The sequence below is a fragment of the Sphaerulina musiva genome, assembly GCF_000320565.1.
Source record: "Sphaerulina musiva SO2202 unplaced genomic scaffold SEPMUscaffold_8, whole genome shotgun sequence".
NCBI classification, from domain to species: Eukaryota; Fungi; Ascomycota; class Dothideomycetes; order Mycosphaerellales; family Mycosphaerellaceae; genus Sphaerulina; species Sphaerulina musiva.
Genome location: NW_016017390.1, coordinates 305,722 through 328,136, shown reverse-complemented (window position 1 = coordinate 328,136; position 22,415 = coordinate 305,722). Strand labels below are relative to the sequence as shown.

Below are 22,415 nucleotides of genomic sequence, written 5' to 3'. Positions count from 1 at the left end.
ACGAATATGATGATAATGATGTGCTGAGATACATGTATAATTACCTATGTACCTGTAGTGCTGCTGCTACTACTGTACATGTAGTGTTCAACATCCACGCGGCCTAGAAAAAGTCACAACATCGATCCCGAAGTTCTACATGTACCTCCTGTACGATACTTACCAACAAAGGCTAAAAGAAAAAGGTGTAAGAGACCTGGTTCGTGGGGAGGGGAGTATGTATATACCTACAGGTACACCTAGGTAGGTTGTAGAATTTCTGTACATAGTTGCTGTCCTTCGATCCTACCCGACTGGCGTATGTATGCCAGGTGATAAAAATCTGAGGTGCTCGAGAACACTACCTGAATCTCTGAAACGATGATGAGGAATTGAGCATCAGTAGGTAGGTAGCGATCGATATAATGCTTGTAGACAGCTTATACCTCATCCCGATCGAATGTACCCGGGTATGAATTCATTGACATTCGGATTGCACCATCAATTATGTGGCGCATGAATACCTACCTACCTGAGCCCTTGAATACATCCATGTATACATCCATGCCCGTACCGTACATCCCATACCCATACATACCGTACTCAGCCACACGAGGCTTTCAAAAACCACATTACCCATGTACCTAGGTACCCTATATATATATACACACAGTACATAAAATCCGATCAAGAACCCCCCTCGTCAATATACCTCTTCATCGAGATTACATAGTCATACCTTACATGTACGGGGGTAAGATTACTGCAGAAACTTCTCAGCTGAAAAAAACTTTAAAAGAGAAGAGAGAGAGGGAGAGAGAGAGGGAGAGAGAGTTTGATGCTTGACAGCTACCTCCTAGTTGAAATGTCTGGATAGACTACTGGTAAGGTACTGCCAACTGGTATTAGGTAGACGATGCAGTGACGCTCACAATAGATCAAATGGCAGAATCAGATGCTGTATGAACCCCCGGGTCCCCGGGGTTGTAGATGTACTGTAGTTGTGTGTGTAGGGTGTAGGGTATACCTCCTAGTCCCGTTCAGCCACAGCGATCGTGCTGGCTGCTCTTCAAATCGGTAGGTACATACATAGGTACCTATACAGATACCTAATTCGATTTTTTTGTTTGGGAGGTATAGGGACTGTATTTACCTCGAGCTAGGTAGGTACCTTAGGTAGGTAAAGTATACTATAAGGTATATGTACATGTTACTGCAGCCGCTAGGAAAACAATCAGGAGGAGATCAAGAGTTGATCGAACTTGGACATTGCATTGCATTATCTAGTTTCGATGCGTTACGAAAATATAAAAAAGTCTTTTTGTTGTGTACCTTACTGTCGGGTGTAGAGGAGAGAGAGAGAGAGGGACCTAGGGTAGGGTACAATGTGGTGTTACCTACCCTACCTACCTACATGTACATGTGCATACCTGAGTTCCGCTTACAGCCGGGAATAGATTTCTATATGGAGATGCCAGGTCTTGTTGAGAGGGAGGCATTTTTTGTTTGATCTTGTCCCTTCTCATCATTCACCGTACGTAAATACCCAGCAACGCCTGTTCTTCACAGCTGCTGGCATGCACCTGGTCCATGTACATACAGTACCTGGAAGTCCTCCCCCCCCCCCTACCCCCAATCGTCCGCCCTCTCAATTATCCTCCTATAGATCGTGCACGCATATATAGTATATGCAATACGACAGGAGTGTGCGGAACAGCTGGAGCTGACCTGCAGCTGCACCCGATGGATGGATGATGCATCACGGATAGACCGACAGAGAGACCGACAGATAGACCGACAGAGAGACAGATCCCCCACCACCACCACTACTCGCTTTCGCGGCTGTCCTGCTGTCGCTGGGGAAAATCTACATCTACGTACCTTATCGTGCAGCGAGCGAGCAATAGGTTCCCGCAGAAACTCATTCAGACTGCAGGTAGAGGTGAGCATGTGCAGGTTGCAGGTTGCAGGTGCAGGACTGCAGGTCGCAGAGCGCGCGGGGTGGTTGAGAGGCGTGCGTGCATCCCAGGAGTGAGCTTGTCGCTTGGTCCACGCACCCCGTTTCCCGTGCAGTCCCTCCTACCTACCTCCTAGCAGCAACATGGCCCAGTGTCGTTTGTGATGAGTGGGCAGGTCTCAGAGGGCGGTGCAGGCGGTGCGAGGGTCAAACAAGATCTGAGATGATTATTCGAGGCAGCGGGCAGCGGGCCGGTCAGTGGGTGAAGTTGGATATAATTTTTTTTATTATATCGAACCAGCTCTGTTCAGATAGAGTACCTGCACAGTAGTTGCAAAGTGCGCGCGAAGGTTCCTGTCTGAGGCTGTCTCTCTCTTGAGCTCGCTCTCTGTCTCGCTCGCTCGCTCGTTCGCCCGCTCGTGTGGCGACGGGGTGAACGAAGATTATTGCCGGGGCTGCGTGCGCCAGGTCGAGTGGACATGGATGGCCAGCAGCAAGGTTAGTGAGAGCGCACCAGTTTCCACTGGAAACGCCGACTGGAAGCAATATATATAATCAGAAGGGGTAGAAGAAGAGGAAGAAGAGAAACCAGACGGGAGGCGACGCCACAACAACAATAACAACAACGACAACAACAACAACAACAACAACGGCATCAACAACAACAACAACAACACACACGACGCGTCCGTTACGTGCTCGCAGAGACACGAATCAGGACACATTGCGGACATCGTCATCATCACCCACACGCACGAGTCTACCAGCCGACGTTTTACAGCAGGCCGATTTCCGATCGTCGAAAGTTCGAAACGTCCAGTGGCCCACGAGCCACCAGTGGGTGTGCTCGTGCAAGCAACCCGCAGTCCATTGGATTGTCACGCGTTAGACTTTGGACGGTGGAGCTCGTCCAATCTTCGAATTCTTGGACTTTGTCGCCCACCAAGCAGCCACATACTGAGCCAAGGCAGCAAAAGCACAAGCGCCGCCGCTGAAGCTGACTCCGCGTCCTGCCGTTTTCCTGCCCTGCTCCTGCCTGCCCTGCCCTGCTCTGCTCCTGCCTTCTCTACTCTCTGCTCTCTACTCTCCACACACTCCACTCTCTCTCCTCTCCCTCCCTCCCTCCCGCACAGCCAGTCCCTACTACAGTGTAGTCTCTCCTCGTAGGAGGGAGACTGACGGCTTCTTCCTTTTCTCCTCCTCCTCCTCCTCCTCCTCCTCCTTCTCCTCCTCCACGGCTTCTTCCTTCTTTCTTCCTCCTTCTGCCGGATTCCCTCCCTTATCTACCTGAGCCTATCCACCAGGCTACTGGGTACATTACCTACCTACCTACCTTACACCACCGGGACACGCTCTTTCCTTGTGTTGCCTGCCTGCCTGCCTGCCTGCCTATCTACCTTACCTACCTTACCTACCTGCCTCGCCTATTGCTCTGGTCTGACGCCGGCGGCATTAGCGGTATTGGCGTGCGGCTCTGGAAACACCCATCCACTCATCCACACTCCGCACATTCAACTGCCTACCTGTACCAACCTACCAACCTCTCCTCCACACCTACTCCATTTTGCCGCATGTCTACCCTCTCTACTGCCACCTCACCCCGACTTGCTGGACAAGAACTACTACCACGCTGTTGACCGACAGTATAATACCATCGCCACCCACCCCTGTCGCCTCCCTCCGCTCCGCCTCCGCTCCCCTGAACAGATCTCCGTCGCGCCCGCGCGCCTCCTACTACACCTCGACGACACCGATATCCTCCCTTCCGCCTGCCGATTCGAAACCACCCCCCATTGCAACTGCCCTCTGCATGCCCTCAGAACGCGCGCAGTAGGCTGGAGAAGGAGCGGTATTGTTACGCGGCTCCTCGCCTGCTGCTGCTGTTGCTCTCGCGCTCCCACAGATACCACCTGGTGATATGAAGAAGATGCACAACATGCTCCCCTTCCGAGGCTTCTGCTTCCGGGCTGCCGTTCTAGCTCTGGCCATGACAGCCCAGGTCGATGGCCTGGTGCAGCAATACTGCTCGAGCCAGAATACTGGCTCGAGCTTCGGTGTCGGTGAGTGCGCTTGGCTTGGGCTCCGCTCCGCTCCTTCCCTCGTTTTTGTGTACTATTGCAAATCCCTCATCATCCAAGCATGACGCTGCATGAAAGATCGGACAGTGGATGAACATAGACTAACGCGGCCCTCAGTGACCAATATATACCAGTCCAACGGGGCCTGCCATGATACGTGCTCAGCCGAGTACGCATTCGCCGTCGTTCAGTACCAGTCATGCTGGTGTACGAATATCGCCCCGGGCACTACCACATCAGTAGGCAATTGCAACGAGGACTGCCCTGGATACCCAGCCGAGAAGTGTGGCAACTCGGACTCTGGCCTTTTTGGATACATTGCCCTCAACAACAGCCCGTCTGGGACAGCAGGCGGTTCGTCCAGCAGCACACCGCCCCCCACATCAACACGGCAGGTGAGTCCATCTTGTTCATTGCACATCATCCATCACAGTCACCCTCACAGTGCAGTCTGGAGGGGTAGTTCCCAGTCTTCCCCCGTCAGTTGTGAGGCTCGCCTTCATCCACTCGGGATCCGTTGTTGTCCCATCAGTGTACGCATTCCTTCACCTCCGGCAATCATGTTGACAGATGGGAACCACAGTCAACACCAACAACAGCACCACCACCATCAACACAAGAACCAGAGACGAGTTATGTGAGTATAACAGTAACACAGAGCGCCGTCTTGATATCAACCGTACTTCCTCCTCCTCCTCCGCCTCCTCCGCCCAGTAGTTCGCCAGAGGAGAGTATGCCGCCGAGCAGTACGACAACTGTATGCTTCGACACATTTCATCATGCACCACCGTACCGCCGCATACGGAGCCCGTACATGACAACCAACTAGTTATCACTGCCTCATGACACGTGCTGACAATGCATCTTGTTCACAGACATCTTCACAATCGAGCACGACACCATCATCGCCCAGCTCGAGTACAACCGAATCGACGACCGAATCGACTGTCGAACCGGTCACGAGCGTGATAATGACCACCATCTCGGGCGCCGTCGTGACACAGACCGTCACCAGCACGCCCCTGCCTGCACCGCAATCCAATGAGAGCGCCCAGCAACCATTGGACAGAGACGATGGCATGTCCGGAGGCGCCATTGCCGGGGTCGTGATCGGAGTCTTGGCAGCGCTCGCTGCTATCGCCGCTGCAGCTTTCTTGCTCTGGCGGAGACGGAAGGCTTCCGAACAGAGTGAGGCTGGAGGACCACCAACATCTGCGGGCAGCAGCCGTCTGGGTCGCAACGTGAGCGTGCTTAGTAAGGCTGGGCTCCTCACAGGTACTCGCCCGAGCATGGGTGAGGCTCGAGACGATTACTATGCGTCGCAACCTGCGGGACAGACCAGCGTCAGACATTCCATGATGTTTGGGTCTGGTATGGCCCATGGCGTAGATCCTGCGAGTCCGCTCGGTAGTAGCCACGGCAGCGACCAGACGCGGCGGATGAGTAAACCCATGGTGTACGATCAGCGTCTGAATCCATCGGCACTCTTTGCAAACGCAGAAGCCAATGGAAGTCGAATATCCATGCAAGACCAGCAGGACTACAGTCGACCGTTGGGAGTCATGAACCCCGACCCGCGCCCGAGCTTCGAGTCGAGGATCAGTAAGGCCTGATAGAGCTTGCATGGGACCGGACCACGACGACCACGTTATTATTTTTCCTTCCAAATATCGATTTACATGATGAATGCACATAGCGAAGGCGTTTGGGAAACAGAAGCGGAGATGTGTGTTCATCTGCTCGCGCATGGTTCAGTTCTGAACGGTATCGCAGTCTGTATGGACTGCCACATACCACTTTACAATTTGTTGGAAGCACAAGATTTGCACTCATTTTGACGAATGGCAAGAGGAAAGAAGCAAAGAGAAGGAGAGAGAGACCATTGTTGGAATCGTCAGGCACATACAGCGTACCCCAGACATCAGAGGGGGAAGGAATGAAAAGAAATGGAGGCTGACCACTATTGGGACGCTACGTAATTATGTTTGTATTCGTATGGACATGATAATAACTAGAAATTCGACCAGATTTCGTTCTTTGCCAGTGTATACCTTGACATGTGGTAAGTATGCTGACTGCGACAGTGCTCATTTTCATCGGGTGGCGTTGACCACAACAGTAAAGGAGGACGAGGACAACGGCAGTAGGGAGCGCTGGCGATTGCAAGCGCGCAGATGTATTATTGAAGGTGTTCCATCAAGCAAGCACAGTCGCCGCCAAATGGAGAGAGTACCTGTATTTCTCGAGTCCTGCCCATAGCAAATCAAATCGAGATTACGTCACGGAGCTGTCATGAGAGAGAGAGAGAGAGAGGGCATATGCGGCTCGCGAGAAGAGGGGGCGGAAAATAATGGACATGGTTGGGATGATTCAAATGCATTTGCGTGCTTGCGAAGCGAGGCTTCATCGTGGAACTATGGTGGGACTATTTGAGTAGGGACATGTATGTAAGAAGCCCAAAAACTCATGATCCATGGGTATCATAAAATCAAAAAAACCGGGACGCCAATCTGAGTGTGTAGAACTCCTCCTTCCTGCCAGATCGGCCCATCGCTGTTGATTTGGGCGCAAGAGCTCTGATAGCTTCATTCTTTGGAGCAGAGACACAAGAGGTATGTATGCTGGAAACGCGCGTGAGAGGGCTGCCGCCATGAAAAGTGGGCTGGGCGCCTTACGGATCGGACGACTCTCAAGATCCAGTAGCAGTGCTCATCTTTCGATTGACAGCCGGTGCAATCATGCTGCGCGCCCCTGGAATCACACTCCCCTTTCGAGCACGAATCATGCCATCTGCATCAATCGTGGGACCGATTGGTGCAGAGCTGAAGAAACCGCCCGTCGTTGGGGCACTGCCAAACATGCCTGATCGATTGCCAGCAAAAGCAGATGACAACATGCCCTTCATCCTGTTATAATCGTATTTCTGTCGCAATGGAACGTGCACAGGTTGGTAGAGTGGCTGGCCGCCCCAGTTGGTGTTGATGCTAGACATGACTGCATCTCTCTCCTCGTCGCTGTCCACAGGTCCTGATGGCAGGTCATAGTCGTCCGGATTGGGCGCATTTGCATCGAACTGGGCTTTCTGCTGCTTGGCAGCGTTTTTGCGCTGGTACTCCATGAGCAACTTGTCATAGGGCGCGCTTCGGCCTGGCACTGCACGCTTCGCTCCCATACTGTGGCTTTTGCATGTCAGACTACGAGCACACTGGCCGCCTTGTGGTAGCTCAACGCCGCACTGCTTTTCGACATCCACCGGAGCTTTGGGCCGAGGCGCCTTGGCTTTGAGGTCGTCTTTCTTCTTCTTCTTTTTCGGCGCACCATCGTCGCCCTCGTCGGCAGCCTTGCGCTTCTTGCTTGCTGTCATACCGCCCGTCTTGGTGGCAGTCTTCTTGGAGCCATCTTCCTCTTCATCGCTGCTACCTGCTCGCTCCTTCCGCGCGGCAGCGTCTCTGGCGTCCTTGGCTTCCTTCTTCTTGCGCTGTTTCTCCTGCTTCTTGTTCAGACAGCTCTCGACGTGCCTGGTCATAACGTGCTTTGCGACGGGGCGTTTGCAATGAGTGCATCGCATTTGTTCCGGTCTATCCTTCATGGGCGCACGGTTAGGGAAGGCTCGCGCGATTGTCATCGGGATCTTGCTAATACACTTTGGGCGCGCGGTGTCCTTGGGCTTGCTGCCTGTATTGACCTCGGTCGTCCATGCGCCTCCATTCTTGATCTTGGGCAGCTTTTCCTTGACTTCCGGGACGAGCTTCGGCGCAGTCTCGTTTTCGAGGTCGTCGAAGATGGTGTCAAGCGAGAGTACATGTTCGTTCTTGATCGGCTTCGCGGCGGGCGCTGCTGTGCAGGTTAGATGCGCTGAGCAGGCAAAGCAGAAGACGAGCGCGCGACACACCCTTCCGGCTCACTACACCGTTAGTCGCCGCCATGTTGTCTCGTAAAGAGAGTGTGTGGTGTCGTGAACGTGATGGAATATGTGAAGATACATGTAGTCTGTTGTCGTGGATGATTGGTGAGGTGACCACATCACCATGGATGATTATGTCAGCAAGCTAGAACTAGAACTAGCCGGAACGGGACTACTTTCCTCCTCCTCCTTTCTCCCCTCCACTTCTCACCTTCAATGTTCTTCGTGATTCCGTCGATATGGACATGGACATCGATATGGACATCGACATGGACATTTGCTGTGTAGCTTCACAATTTCTCTCGTCGTCCGTCACTCCCAGCGAGTCACTTGCTTGCTGCTACTGACGCTACAGTCAGTACAGTAGTAAATCCTGCATACAATGCCCGCACAGTCTGGATTTCGTGTCTTCGCAATATGGTATAGTACCGTAAGTATGTCAGCCACGTCGTGATGGGCTGCCCAAGGTAGCACTCAGCGGTCTAGTATGAGTTACCGCTTTCTCGCTTCACGAATTCCATACAAAACCTGCTTCTGTCTGGTCCTATAGAAAGCCGTATCACAAACTCCCTTCACTTGAGCTCTGCAAGCCTCGAAAACGACGAAGAACAATCCGCCACACACCAACAAGATGCGTTTCGTCAACGCCGTCGCTGGTCTCGCGCTCTCTGCTGCCGGCGCCTCTGCCCACATGCAGCTCTTCTACCCAGCCCCCTTCAACGCCTCCAACAACCCGCACCGCACCACTGCCACTGCCGATCCATATCTGGAGTTTCCCTACGACTGTTGCGGCGAAAACGATCGTTGGGTCTATCCGTGTACGTCCATCTGCACAGCACACTCGACCTTCTCCCCAAGACGTTACTGATTGGCGTGCCCGTAGGTCGCGGTTATGAGAGCCTGCTAGGCTCGCCTGATGGAGCCCCCACAGCGACCTGGGAAGCTGGCAGCACTGTGAATTTCACCTTGTGGGCGCCCGGCGAACTAGGAGGCAATCATTACGGAGGCTCGTGTCAAGTTGGATTCTCGACCGACAGTGCTCGCTCCTTCCATGTGGCTACATCCTACGAGGGAAATTGCCCACATCGCAACAATGGCAATGGGCCAGACGGACAGAGCTTCGAGTTTCAGGTCCCGAGGGATCTCAAGCAGGGCGTCCGGTTGTTCGCGTGGATCTGGTACAACCGCGAGCAGGAGTTCAACATGAACTGCGCTGCTGTAGAGATCGTATCACCGACGCCTCCTGTCTCCAGCAGCAGCATCATGAACTACCCGAGCTCGACTGTCGCCAATCACGAACCAATCCCATCCGCCACTTCCTATGAGACCGCGAACGGCTGCGACTGTCTTTGCGCTGCCCCTGTCAACATCTCTACCTGCGTTTGCACAGACTGTGATGAGGCATCTGAAACTGCTGGCTACGCTCGCGACACGGATAACCCGACTTCCATGGCTTTCGCCGAGCGGCCGCTGATGTTCGTGGCGGATAATGGCAATGACTGCGAGACCCCGCGCTCCACAGCTGAACTGAAGTATCCTGATCCTGGCCCGGAAGTCGTTAGTGGTGATGGTGTGTATCCCGTCGAGCTCCCGAGTGGCGCGTGTGGGCAAGAGGAGATGCTAGCGAAGCAGGCATACAACGACAAGATCGGCGAATGATGGGCGCTGGAAAGGAGCCTACCACCTCGCTTGCATGTTATCTGCAGGACTGCATTGGCAATGTGATGGCCCTCAAGAGCATGCGCAGAAACCCAAAGTGTTTGATTCAGCGATGAGGATTGCATCGGCTACGCTGTGAAGGCAGTGCAATTTGCCCAGTGATTGCAAGCTTCAATGCCCGTTCTCCTCTTCAGCCCATAGTATCTTCTTGTCTTTGCTTCAAGCTGGCTCGGTCAGCCATGTCCTTCCATTGTTCATCATCTTTTTCGTCCTCAACTTCCAATGCAGCACGAGCGAGCGTAAATCGGTAAACAGGATGAAGTGAAGCACATATCCACCCTGCTGTACAATCTTCACTGATCAGTCTCGACTGGGACAACGCTGGAGATTTCTGGCATCGTGAAACATGGACCCCTCAGAGATGCTGACTTGACAGCCCTCCTCGAACAACAGAACGGACCTCGCGATCGCCGCAACCTGTCCACTTTCCTCCAATCTATATACTGCACAGTCTAAGTATGTGATCTAGTCCAGTCTCGTCTGTTCTGGGCCATGGTTCTCGCTTTACAGTAGGTAAGTAAAGGTAGGTAGTACTAAGGTACATGTGGTAGTACTCAAATCAACGACTCAGGTACAGGTTAGGTAGCGTAGAGAATATATATAGTAATGGACCCTGAGTCAAGAAGCAACAAATCTTTCGAGTCAAGAGGACCATCTTAAGCTAGGTAGGCATACCTCCTAACAACAACGGACATGCATACCTCCTTTCTTCAGAGTGCGCGCATGCAGGGCCCGTCATTGTACATGGTGTTGGTGTTGGTGATGGTGATGGTGATGATGATGACGACGATCATAACGGTGAGACTTTATCTGTTTTGCAGGTACAAATAACTCATGGCGCAAGTTCCTGCATCGATGCTGATACTCGAGATGTATCAGACTAGAGCCGCAGGAGGTACCTCCTAGGGCTAGGCTAGGTGAGGTAGTGTTAGTGGTTTGTGACTCTTTTGACAATACGACAGGAATGCTGCTTTCGATCGTCAGAGATGTAGCCCTCGATGATGGTGAGATGTGCAGAGTCTCAAACGCGAGGAAGTGTCGTGGGTGAGGCACATGGGCAAATGGAAGGTGACGTGATGAGTGCTTGTGGAGATTGATCGTTAGGTACCTATGCTGAGAGGAGGTGTACTTCTACTGTGAATCTTCTATATCAATAGGCTTCTCGTCCGTGTTCTTTGGATAGCAGCAATATCTACCTACCACTTCACACCCACATCCTTTCAGACTTTGTTCATTTTTGAGGTTTCTCGTCAGTTCCTTTGAATCGTTTCTACTAGCAATATCTGCCTACCACTTCACCATCACACCACTTCAGACTTTGTTCACTCTGTATCACCTTGAACCTTCCTTCATTCATTACACTCGCAGCTATGAAGACCTCCTGCATCATCTCAATGGCGATTGCGCTCATCAGCTCGATCGCAGTCGCTGCACCTATCGACAACAGCCTTATGAACGAGCTCGCAGAAGCAAGCACTCTCACTGAAAGAATCAATGAGATTGATCGTATGTGATCTTCGACGTAGCCCATCATTCACTTGGACTCTGTTAACATTGCAAAAAGCACGCCAACTGGACAGTGTTACTGGCCTGCTCGCACCCGTCACGGGCGAGGCAGCTCCCGTCTTGAGCGAGGCAGCTCCCGTCTTGAACGAGGCAGCTCCCGTCTTGAGCGAGACAGCTCCAGTCTTGAGCGAGGCAGCTCCCGTTGAAGGTCTCGTCCAAGGTCTCAAGGGTATGTTATCGCCGCTCTACTTCACCTTGCCCCGGGTAAATGATCATGCTAACTCTGCCCAGCACGACAACTGAACAGTCTTCTTACGCCAGTCCAAGGCCTTACAGGCAACTTGGGTGGTGCGCTCCAACCAGTCCAAGGTCTCGCTGGCGGGTTGACATCTGGTGGTCTCAAAGGACTGGTTCCTATCCCTGGAAACCCACCGCAAACAAGCTCAACTTTGATCTAGAGCTAGCCTTTGGGTCAGAAACGCTGCTTAGCGATGCCGAAGGCAGCGTGAAAGCTCTTGGATCTCAAAGATGCATCTGGAGGATGCACTCATTTTCTTTCGTTGGCTGTGTGGTAGAACCATACTGTCGCCATTTCTGCCGGGCAAAATCAAAATTCGTCGAATGATTGACGGAAGTATAGTGAATGTAGGATATTGAAAAATTACCATGTATATTGCTCCACTTCTTCTTTTGCTTTGAACTTTGATGATGTCTGTCTTGAGATTTGCGCATCCGGCCTGGTTTGGAGGGAGTTGACCCATTGTATCTGTGCTACCCGCCCTGGTCGAGGAGTACGGCCATCTCTTCGTGTCTTGGCACTATATGTGGTCGTCGTCGCGACTGGTCCACCAGATATACAAAATATGTTGTTCACCGACCGACATGTTGCGAAGAAAGCGCGCCCCAGTTATACGCCGAGACTTTACCGATCCCTCACTCGAGTCAGTCCTCACCCTCCCTTGGCATTCTATTACTCATGAGCTGGTATACCTTCTAGGAAGTTCCACTACGAGCTACCTTCTGTCGAGTCCTCGAATAAAACAATAGGTATACACCTATCTCTCAAGAACTTGATCAAAATTTCGTTGAGGAAATGGCCACTTCTGAAAACAAAGCCCGCGCCCTACGCGGCGAGCTCTACTACGCCTTTACCCCAGAACTCGTCCAAGCAAGACGACGTGCTTCACAAGCCTGCCTCTACACATATCTTACCCTACCTTTCCTCTCAGTTAGAAATACATATATTAAAAACATACAATACTTATTTCATTTTTTATCCGGCTAGTATCACAGGCGACCCAACCCCCCTTCCTCCACCAGCAGCAACCTCAGAAGCAGACGAAGAGCTCTTCGCTCAAGACGCATGGGTCGAAGCACCGATTCACATCGACTACGGAACGAATCTCGAGCTGGGAAAAAACGTCTTTATCAATTTCAATTGCACAATTCTGGACACGTGCAAAGTAACAATTGGAGCCAGAACCTTGCTTGCTTCGAACGTGTCACTGTACAGTGGAACGCACCCCTTGGATCCCGACGTGCGAAATGGGACACAAGGGCCGGAGATGGGAGGGGAGATTCATATTGGTGAGGATTGTTGGTTGGGGGGCAATGTGATTGTGTTGCCTGGTGTCACTATTGGACGAGGATGTACTATTGGTGCGGGAAGTGTGGTTACTAAGGTAGGTGGAATTTTACCCATTGGAGATGTATCAAGTTCGAACTCGATTTGAGTCGGAAGCTAATGGACTGAGTGTTGGCGAGCAGGATGTTCCTCCTTATAAAGTGGTGGCGGGAAATCCTGCGAGGGTTATCAGAGATGTGCCCCGTGGAACGAATGCGGAGGTCACGAGTGGTGCTCTGGCAGCGCTTGAGGCGGACCTAGCCAGGCAGTCTGGGCCATAGTCGATTCGAACCTCCAGTTCTGACGAGGGCTGGGAGGACGAGGAGTGAATGGCGGAGGAATGAGTGATACTTCTTCTCCACTATTCTATTGAGAGACGTCCGCTAGCAAGACGTCCTTGTAGACTTTGACGGCTGTCGAGGAGACAATGTCACGACTCTGGGTTGTCGTACTCTGCTCAACCTGGCCGATTTCCTCTGTCCAATGCCCTGCCCATAGAACAGCCAAGATGAGGACTTGACTCATCTTCTAATACTCTTGCCATTGAGATCGGCTGGTTTTGTGTCGACGTTTCCTCTTCTCTCTGCGCTCAGGGCTCTGCACTCTGCGCCGGAATACCGGTGATCCCCATGTGATCACAGCGACCTACTTCAGCCACGTGATCCCTGCAGCATCCTCATTCGATTCATTGGGTGGAAGGTGGAGTGGACGTTTCGCAGCACGGTTCCAATACATTAAGCTGCTTTTGGCGACCACCCCATTTTCGTTCGCTACGAGAGCGCTGTAAAAGTTTGAAGCCGCGTTCTCGAGGCCCAAAATACGCATGGATCTGATGATCCGCGTGATGCGAAGGTGGTTGTGATCCATTCGCGTACGCCAGGTCTGGGCGGAAAGTCGATGAAAGCAGTCCTTCGGTTTCAGTGCAGGATCGAGCGGGTCTCCAGAGACATCGAAGGCGTAAAAGCTGGCCATGCGGGCGAAGGCTCTGGAGAGTTGCTTGCGGAGATGTTCGTTTCCCAGAAATGCATCGCGGATTTCTTTGGAGAGGATGGGTGCGCCAGGGTTGTATGGCGAGCGCTCAGGCAGCTGAAGGCACGATTAGTTAGAGACGTGGTATCACCTTTCTTGCCATCGTGGTCAAGCGTAGTACAGACTGCCAACCTGTATAGCTGGTGACAGGAGGGCTTGCCAATGGCTGGCAAGAGACATGAGTGACTTACGGGGAAGATGAGCTGTATGTAATCATGACATTGCTCGAGAGCTTCATCGGAGGATTTCAGAATGTCGTCCAGATCGCGACCTTCATCATCGCGAGCACCGCTGCTATAGAAGCGAACAACGAACGGCTCGCTTGACTGAGACATGTCCCTTGATTTCCTCGATTCCGTATTGATGGTGCAGTACGTTCCGATACACTTCCCTGTTGTTTGCGTAGAGGTTCGACGAATGGAAGAGATAAGTTCCTGCTTTGCGTGTGGTGAAAAGAAACAAGGGCGGCGTGCAATACCCAGCAAACGATGGGCCATGGATATATAACTGACGCGTCTCAAGATCGGTTTGATGGATCCACGCAGAGCGGACCGATCTTGATCAAATGAGGTGAGGGTTACGACTATTTGTTCTCCTTTGAAGACTGTTCTTGCTAGCTCCTGTTTCCACCCACCTTGAGCAACGACTTTACCCCTGGAACGACCAGAGCGAACCTCACTTTGACAGGAGATGGATGACTGTAATGTGTGGCAGACAGCATCAGTATTCACCCATAGCAAAGGGGAAGGAGGTCAGTGTAGTGGCTTAAGTCAATATCTGTATATACAGGTACCTAAGATATCATGTATGGGTACCCCCAGGACGTCCTTGGCATCGTCATCATCGTGGGCGGAAGCTTAGGCTGTCCTGCACGAGCTCCAGACTCCACTAGTTCTACTCCAGACGTGAGATTCTTTGGTAGTAAACAACAACGGGGACAACGGATCCGAACAGGCGCAACAGGCACAGCTTGAGAATCCACCACTCCAGCACAACGGCAAGCTGACCAGCAGAAGCACCTCTCGAAGACACGCAAGACTGTTCATCGGCGGCGAGTCCACCGCGACAGCTAGGCAGCATGTGGGACGACGAGGACAACAATCCGTACGGCGCTTTCGAGCGTCGCGACTCGGAAACAAGCGAGATACTATCGCCCACAGAGCGTGAGTCGCTGCGGTATGGACGCCGGTAGGCCATGCGAACTGACAAGTTCACTTACCAGGCTATCACCGACCGTCAACCCCACCGTCCGGCCACTCCTCGCCGGAGCAAACACCACACTTCATGTCGAGATCGACCGACCTGAGCGACGAAGATCTGAACGATGACCGACGGTCCGGGGTGAAGGTACAGCCCAAGGAGGGTGGCTACGACAGCAGGATCGAACAGATCCTGTACGAACACCCCGAACTACAGATCGAGATCGTCCAGGCAGGCAAGAATACTGAGGGCGGCGGCGGCTACATCACTTACACGATTCGGACTGGCGAGGTCGTGGTGCGTAGGCGCTACTCTGAGTTCGCTTCGTTACGGCAAACACTGGTCAACCTACATCCAACGCTCGTCATTCCACCGATTCCCGAGAAACACAGCATAGCAGACTATGCCGCGAAGCCGACCAAGGCCAAGGAGGATGCTGGCATCATAGAGCTACGAATGCGAATGCTGGCGACGTTCTTGAACAGGTGCAGGCGCATGAAGGAAGTGCGAGAGGATGGGGTATGGTGGAGATTCCTGGACCCCAATGTGAGCTGGAGCGAAGTACTGCACTCGCATCCAGCCGCCAGCATACCCAAGAACAACCTCAAAGCGCCTCCTCTTGATCCGGCCAACCCAACTACCGCCCACCAGTGGCTGCCGGTCCCCTCGGCAAACGCCAAGTTGCGCTCTTCTTCTGGCTCGTCGGCTTCAGGAACACCCACATCTCCGCCCCGTGTTGCAGCCACCCCTTCGGCAGCTGCACACTCGACACCTCAGATACAGTATGCTCGCTTCCCGCCGCTCAATCAGAACTTGAGTGAAGGCGAGCTCGATCCGTATTTCTCTTCTTTTGAAAACAGCTCCAAAGAACTGGAAACTCTCCTGACCGGATCCATGGAGAAGGTCAACGCCCGCCTGCTGCGACATCTTGCCAGTCTCGGAGATGATTTGATGGACCTCGGAGCTCGATACAATGCCTTTTCTCTCTCCGAGCAGTCTACGAGCGTAGCACATGCGATTGAAAAAGCTGGTCAGGCGTGCGATTTCACGTACATACAATCGCGTGATCTGAACTCTGCACTGAGCGCAGGCTTCGCTGAGCCAATGCGAGAAAGCGCGCAGTTCGCAAGTGTAGTGCGAAGCGTGCTCAAGTATCGGGTGTTGAAGCGCGTACAGGAAGAGATGACACGGGACGAGCTGGAGAGGAAGAAGTCGAAGCTTGCACAGTTGGAGCAGAGTGAGATTGAAGCGAAGCGCATTGAGCAATACATGACGTCTTCCGGGATCCATAACATACCCCGACGAAGTGCGAGCAGTGGCAGCAATCGCAATAGACCGAGCACCAGCGATGGTGACAATGCGTCGGTCGACAGTGACTTCCCGCCCAGTGGAGGTGAGCCTGCGTCTGCGGCAGAGCATGACACCCCTCAGGAGCCATACGGCAGCCCACCCGCCAGGTCTGCGAGCAATGGTGGACATAAACGGGGCTCTAGCGGCATCGTCAACAAGATCTTTGGTCGTGTCACGCACACGATACAAGGAGTCACCGACCAAGATCCAGAGCGTGCACGACGGGATGACCTGGGCAAGACCAAGGAGAGTCTTGTCCAGCTGGAGCAAGCGCTCGACGTCTCCCAAAAGGATGTTAAGGACGCCAGTCAGGGTGTGCTGCAAGACCTCCGCAGGTTCCAGGGGACCAAAGAGGATGACCTGCGAATGTACATGGTAAGTTTGGGACTGGCAAGCAAGTGATTATATGAAGTTGATTCAAGACTGACCAATTCGACAGCTCAACTTTGCCAAAGCCCATATCGAGTGGTCGAAGCGCAGCCTCGACGAGTGGCAAAAGGCAAAGATGGAAATCAACAAGATTGAAGTCAGAGGGCTCTAACCGGTGCACAGCAGCAACGTCTTGTTCACGTCCTTTTTCTTGATGATGATGATGGGAACTTTTTGTCTTCGCGCACCTGTATGCCAGTCAGCTGTGTCGACGACAGAAGGAAGGAAGGAAAGGTTATAACGATAATGAACTGTGTCATTTCAGTAGGTACAGGTCAAAGTAGGTAGGTAGATAGGAGGGTCATTGTACCAACCACTACCTTACCTCACCTACCTGTACCTACTACTGGCCCATTGGCCGAAGCATCTATCTCAAAACGAGACACAAATGTATTCGCCAGCATTGATTTTGCAGGAAATCACGATAGAGAGGAACCGTTAATGGCTGGCATACGGCTGAGATAGCACGAGTAGCTACCCACCTACCTAGCAACCGGCAGCACTTCTTCGCCTGATTATAATACCTTACCTATTCAAACCAGCTTTCTTTCATGCCCGGCTGTTTTTTTGTTTTGTTTTGTTGATTACAATTATTGTTATTATTGGGCTTCCCAGAGCATACCTGAGTATACATAGGTAAACTACCTAGTTATACCTATCTCGAGCATCAAGGTAGGTAGGCATACTGCATATATGTACACCTTATGAGCTCGCTTGCTCGATCGCGGCGATGAGCTTCGTAATGCTTTGTTGTTTATTTTTTTTTTTGTCTTATCTCCTTCCTGCTATGATGCCACCAGATCGCGAGCATCATCATCGTCATCATCATCGTCATGATGAACTACCAACGGGCAGTAGTACCTCCTAGGAGAAACAGCAAGCAAGTTGCTTCACCGCTGCCGCATCCGCTATCTCGGGTCAACTGCCGGTAGCGCGGACGCGGACGCCGCCTTTCTCTCTCGTGTCGTGCACGCTACCTATATACTACTACTTCTACTATTACTACCCACCTACTTTGCCGCAGATGTGGGATGAAGACAAGAAAAGCCGGAGCTAGCATAAAGGTACCGACCGCTGCTAGAGTCGGTACGAAACACGGGGGGTGAGTGGGTGCGTGGGTGCAAGTGAGGTAGGCTTCGCGCCGAGTAGAAAGCTTTGATCGTTGCCAGTAGTAGGAGGTAAGGTAGGTAGGTAGGTAGGTAGTCGTAGTCGGTACTGGTCATGCAATGGATCGGCTCCGACGCGTAGCTTTCTTTGTCTTTTTGGCAATACTTGCTGGTTCGTTGACACATACCGCCTATATGTGGTGGCCTGTTGCTTGTTCGTCACACCCCGCATTTGTTTTTATCTTTTTTTCCTTCTTCTTTCCCCCCTGTTCAGCTCTCACGTCTGGTACTGGTGACCATGACTCGTTCCACCCCGACACGTGTTTTTGGGGGGTAGGGTCTGCTGGGCCTGCTGGCTCTCCCGTTCTTGGGCGCTTATGGCGCTTTTGGCGCGCTCGTCCTCAATTGAACTCCATGCCATTTCTTGATCTCCTCGCCGAGCACTTGGTTTACCAGTCTGTGTTGTTTGATGACGGGAAGGCCTGTGAACTGCTCCGACACGATATTGAGCGCGAACATGGATCCGCAGCCACCGGAGATGTCTTGGACTTCGAGCTCGGTTGGTTTGAGGTCTCTGGCCAAGATGTCGAAGATGCGGCGTTCGGTGTCGTTGAGATAACCAGGCGGTGTGGGTGACGCGGCCGCTGATGCTGATGGGATGTCTTCGCGACGGTGCGAAGTTGTGGAAAAGGGTGTTCTGCGAATTCGGGCTGAAACGGGCGAGAATGCAGCTGGTTGTGGGAAGGCCAAGCGTGGAGCGGTGCGGATGAGCTGGGTGATGAGTCTTCGTGATGCCATCTTTGCTGTAGTTTTTTGTGATGGATTCGCTATCACAAGAGGCTACATGCAATGGCTGGTTGGTGTTGTGCTGGTGATGGATCATAAGAATTTCCCATTGGAACTGACATCACCTCGGGTGTGCCGAGTCAGCAGAAACGCGACCATTCTGAGCCGCAGAGCCTCATTCGACACCAACTTTCAGCGACAATACCTTTTCACCACTGGACATGCCCAACTGGCCTAGCACTGGGGAAATGCCCCGTCTGCTCATGCTATCAACTTCATAACGAGCTCATCAAGAATAGCCCAAAGCTCTTGATGGCAAATGCAACTGCAACTGCAACGGCGACCGCCACCACGACCACGACCACGACGGCGACACATAGATACGTACGAACCTACGAACTGCATGCTGTGTGACTGCCACAGGGTCTTCTACCGGGCAGGTCGTCAGAGGTACAGTATGTATCTCTTCGATGGCAATAGGGAGTAGGCCATCTGCGTCTATCGACGACACCTGCATTTGCAACCCTCGAAGTACTTCACTCTTTCGAGGTCGTGCCGCACCACGATCAGCGGCACGGGTCCCTGCTGCGGATGTCGATGGTTAGGTTCTGAGATGATAATGCAGAGGAGCATCAGGGAGAAGCGTCAGCACCAGGTCTACCGACCAACCAAAGCACCTTGTTGTTGATTCAAGCAGTAGCTACCACATTGCCCGACCCTTCGCACTCCTCGCATGCTTCCACGACTCCCTGAAGGACCCTGAAGTTCCCGGTGGTCGCTTGCGCAAGCTCATTCGGGTAAGAGAATCCCCCGCTCTCATCGTGCTGCTGTTCATATCAGGCCTTCGGGCCGGGAAGATGATTGTGTTCCCGAAGTGAGAGACTGGTAGGCGAGGGCGGGGCGGACTGACGAGACACCACGATCAACATCAGGAGAGCTATGGTACAACCAGAAGTAGCGCCGAAGGATGCGTCTGTTGTTCCAGGTCACTCCACGTTTGAATACCTACTTTGGAGACATGTGGTGCATTCTTGGTGCTACACATGGGGCGCCGCAATAAGTTATGGGCGACCATTTGGAGCACCAGAAGATAAGTTCAGGCTCTGATAAACACAGTCTGCTGTCTTATCAGAGTCTCGAATCTGAGGTTGTCCAGGTGGTAAACCTTGGTACATGACAACCCTGCAGGACGACCAGGCCGATCCGTCCCCAACGAAAAACAGCCACATACCACCTATCCTGCCTGCGCATCTAGAACTATGTTGCGCGTCCGCATAGGCGCACGGTGGCTACCTCCATGTATGTATCTGGGGTGCGTTGGTGTCACGGTATACATTACGCAATGTGGTGAGAGAGGATGTCACAACCACGCCACCGCGAGAGAGCATTCGGATGCGCATGTTGCCCACTTCCCGTTGATATTGATAATCGTGCTGTGCTGTGAATGTGATGATGAGACATGTGTTGTACCCGGAGTCCCGGACTGTATTCGCAGAAATACAGGGCCTTGGCAGTGAGCTTCCAGACCCTTTTTTTTTCTATGTCGCAAGGATACCTTACCCGGCGCAAGAATCCCCCTTCTCAACCTTCGCGGCCGCCGCCTGCGGGGCAGTAGGGTTTCCTCAACCAGGAAAGGGCACCATGCACCCGCGTGTTCCTTTGTTTCTTGGCCCAAGAAAAAAAAATCTTTTCACACAACGATCAGGTAGGTGGTAGCTCCAGCCGGTCTGTCGTGGAGCCGAGCCGTTGTGACCTGAGTACATACACCTAAGGTACGCAGTGATCATGAAACGGCTTTCCATTCGTAGAAAGGAAGAAGAAGCAAGAGATAGAAGAGATGGAGGGAAAAGGAAAAGAGAAAAGGCCCGAACGGCGAGTCGCGATATCGGCCGAATGCAAGGCCCCCTATCCCCCCCTCCCCTCCCCCAAAAACACAAGAGGCGCCTGTACGCCGTCTCACATACATTGTCTGTACAGTACAGGTGGGACTGGAGGTAATTTAGATACAGCAGCAAAGCACGACCTGCACGACCGCACGAGCACGACGCAACTCCGCTTTCACGAATCATGTCATGTTCCTCTTTCTGTAGGAGGTACTTCTGTACTATATACTGTATGTATGTACCAGGTCCCTACCTTAAATATGTAGTGTAGCAAGGACACCCTTAAGGTACATGTATGTGGCAACGGCGATCACACATACGCACGCATATTGCATACAGGTAGGCATCGTATCACATAATCGCCGAATCGTTCGCGCGCCTATCACACCGCAGACAGCAAGCAGGCAGCAAAGGAAAATGCGGAGTGCATGAGGTGTTGTGAAACCTGTATGTACAGGTTAGAGGGTATACATACATACCTGACAAGAGGAAGTGTTGTGTTTTCGCTAGACTAAGGGTAGAGGTAAGTATAAATGAATTGAATTGAATTGAATACGAACTGATTTGATGCAACAATAAGGTTTGCCTTGCATGACCAACTGTACCTAGAAAGACTTGCTTGGTGTACCTCCTACGTGAGGAGGAGGAAGAGGTATCCATTCTCGTCTTGGGGGAAATGCCACCCCCGCTCTCCCCTCCCCACACATGAACTGTGGGATGAGGAGGTGTGAGGGATCTCCTACTCCTTCCTATCACAGAGTGACAGAGGTGAGATACCTAATCAGATTGAGTCTTATAAAAGGCAGAGTTTGCTGAGCACGCCTCATTCGGAAGGGAGAGGAGAGAGGGAGGTACTTTGGGGAAGGTACCTGACTTGGGAGGTACAACAAAGGTACATCGAAGTGACATTTGTGGAATAGATCTGCTAGGGGTCTTGATAAGAAGAAAAATCTTTTCTTTCTTTTACCGTACATGTTGCATGTACTTCCCTCCTGTGGCGGTGCATGTTTTTATCACACAACAATAAAGTACAAGTACCTACATAACAACAACTTCAACAAGGTAGTGCATCTCCGAGGAGTCCGGTAGAGGTAAGATAGTTCTCTTTCTTTCTTTCTACCTCCCTCCCTCCCTCCCTCCCTCCCTCCCTCTCTCTCCTTAGGTACTAAAGAAAAAAAGATAAAAGGTACATGTATATCTTAGGTATCTATCTATCGTAGTCCGCCGAGCTTTTTTTTCAGGTATAGATATACTTATCGTTAGATAAGCAGATTTGGTTACAAAACAAGCCTACAATAGTCCAATCGCATCTAGAACAGATATATACAAGTCTTGGCTGTACCGAATTCGAACGTCTCAAGCGGTTCGGCGACGTTGGGCCCCTAATGTATACCTTATGCAACACCGTTGAAGGAAGAGAGAGGAACCTGGAAGAGTCTCGAACATCTTTCTTTTGTAGATGCAGATGCAGAATAGAATTCAGGAAGGAGAGAGTTTGAGGCTTGGCGTTGTATTCTCTTTTTCCTTCTTGTGACACATGTGTCTGGTTTTTTGTCCTCGTCGTTGTTGTCGTTGTTGTTGTCGTTGTTGTTGTCGTTGTTGTTGTCGTTGTTGTTGTCGTCGTTGTCGTTGTTGTTCAACAATCATCACAAACAGACAGACAGACCGCCATCTTGTCGCCGGGTCTTCAGCTTATACTGGTACACTCCCCGGACTACATGTACCTCCAGCTATACCTGACTCTCCCATCCAGGTATGTATGAATCATGACCCTGCGAGATACACACACAAGGTACCTATATATCACTCCTGCAACACCCCGCATTATGGCGTGTTCGGTCTTGGTGTACATACATACATACGTA

At 52.0% G+C, this 22,415-nt stretch overlaps 8 protein-coding genes across 8 annotated transcripts; 5 read left to right on the top strand and 3 right to left on the bottom strand.

The window, feature by feature from the left end:
• Positions 1 to 3,064: 3,064 nt before the first annotated feature.
• On the top strand, positions 3,065 to 6,041 carry SEPMUDRAFT_150534 (uncharacterized protein). Its single transcript, XM_016906242.1, has 4 exons — positions 3,065 to 3,996; positions 4,132 to 4,409; positions 4,598 to 4,771; positions 4,890 to 6,041. The coding sequence occupies exons 1-4, from the start codon at positions 3,855 to 3,857 to the stop codon at positions 5,625 to 5,627; spliced, it is 1,332 nt and encodes a 443-aa protein (XP_016758539.1). The 5' UTR covers positions 3,065 to 3,854; the 3' UTR covers positions 5,628 to 6,041.
• Positions 6,042 to 6,381: 340 nt separating this feature from the next.
• SEPMUDRAFT_150533 (SCA7-domain-containing protein) lies at positions 6,382 to 7,969 on the bottom strand. Its single transcript, XM_016906241.1, has 2 exons — positions 7,907 to 7,969; positions 6,382 to 7,848 (listed from the first exon to the last, which is right to left on the bottom strand). The coding sequence occupies exons 1-2, from the start codon at positions 7,938 to 7,940 to the stop codon at positions 6,704 to 6,706; spliced, it is 1,179 nt and encodes a 392-aa protein (XP_016758538.1). The 5' UTR covers positions 7,941 to 7,969; the 3' UTR covers positions 6,382 to 6,703.
• Positions 7,970 to 8,549: 580 nt separating this feature from the next.
• Positions 8,550 to 9,577, top strand: SEPMUDRAFT_143102 (uncharacterized protein; the record flags this gene model as incomplete). The annotated part of the gene is made up of 2 exons (XM_016903026.1): positions 8,550 to 8,736; positions 8,802 to 9,577. 2 exons carry the CDS (start codon positions 8,550 to 8,552, stop codon positions 9,575 to 9,577), a joined length of 963 nt encoding a protein of 320 aa, XP_016758537.1.
• Positions 9,578 to 11,031: 1,454 nt separating this feature from the next.
• SEPMUDRAFT_109728 (uncharacterized protein) lies at positions 11,032 to 11,601 on the top strand (the record flags this gene model as incomplete). The annotated part of the gene is made up of 3 exons (XM_016900802.1): positions 11,032 to 11,143; positions 11,202 to 11,372; positions 11,435 to 11,601. 3 exons carry the CDS (start codon positions 11,032 to 11,034, stop codon positions 11,599 to 11,601), a joined length of 450 nt encoding a protein of 149 aa, XP_016758536.1.
• Positions 11,602 to 12,025: 424 nt separating this feature from the next.
• SEPMUDRAFT_109727 (trimeric LpxA-like protein) lies at positions 12,026 to 12,876 on the top strand (the record flags this gene model as incomplete). The annotated part of the gene is made up of 2 exons (XM_016900801.1): positions 12,026 to 12,084; positions 12,141 to 12,876. 2 exons carry the CDS (start codon positions 12,026 to 12,028, stop codon positions 12,874 to 12,876), a joined length of 795 nt encoding a protein of 264 aa, XP_016758535.1.
• Positions 12,877 to 13,412: 536 nt separating this feature from the next.
• Positions 13,413 to 14,131, bottom strand: SEPMUDRAFT_49639 (uncharacterized protein; the record flags this gene model as incomplete). Its single annotated transcript, XM_016909124.1, has 2 exons — positions 13,413 to 13,853; positions 13,988 to 14,131. The coding sequence occupies 2 exons, from the start codon at positions 14,129 to 14,131 to the stop codon at positions 13,413 to 13,415; spliced, it is 585 nt and encodes a 194-aa protein (XP_016758534.1).
• Positions 14,132 to 14,730: 599 nt separating this feature from the next.
• Positions 14,731 to 17,286, top strand: SEPMUDRAFT_150532 (autophagy protein Atg20). The gene is made up of 3 exons (XM_016906240.1): positions 14,731 to 14,959; positions 15,019 to 16,721; positions 16,786 to 17,286. Exons 1-3 carry the CDS (start codon positions 14,875 to 14,877, stop codon positions 16,885 to 16,887), a joined length of 1,890 nt encoding a protein of 629 aa, XP_016758533.1. The 5' UTR covers positions 14,731 to 14,874; the 3' UTR covers positions 16,888 to 17,286.
• Positions 17,287 to 17,381: 95 nt separating this feature from the next.
• On the bottom strand, positions 17,382 to 18,860 carry SEPMUDRAFT_127145 (bola-like protein). Its single transcript, XM_016902128.1, has one exon. It carries the CDS (start codon positions 18,677 to 18,679, stop codon positions 18,257 to 18,259), a length of 423 nt encoding a protein of 140 aa, XP_016758532.1. The 5' UTR covers positions 18,680 to 18,860; the 3' UTR covers positions 17,382 to 18,256.
• Positions 18,861 to 22,415: the final 3,555 nt, after the last annotated feature.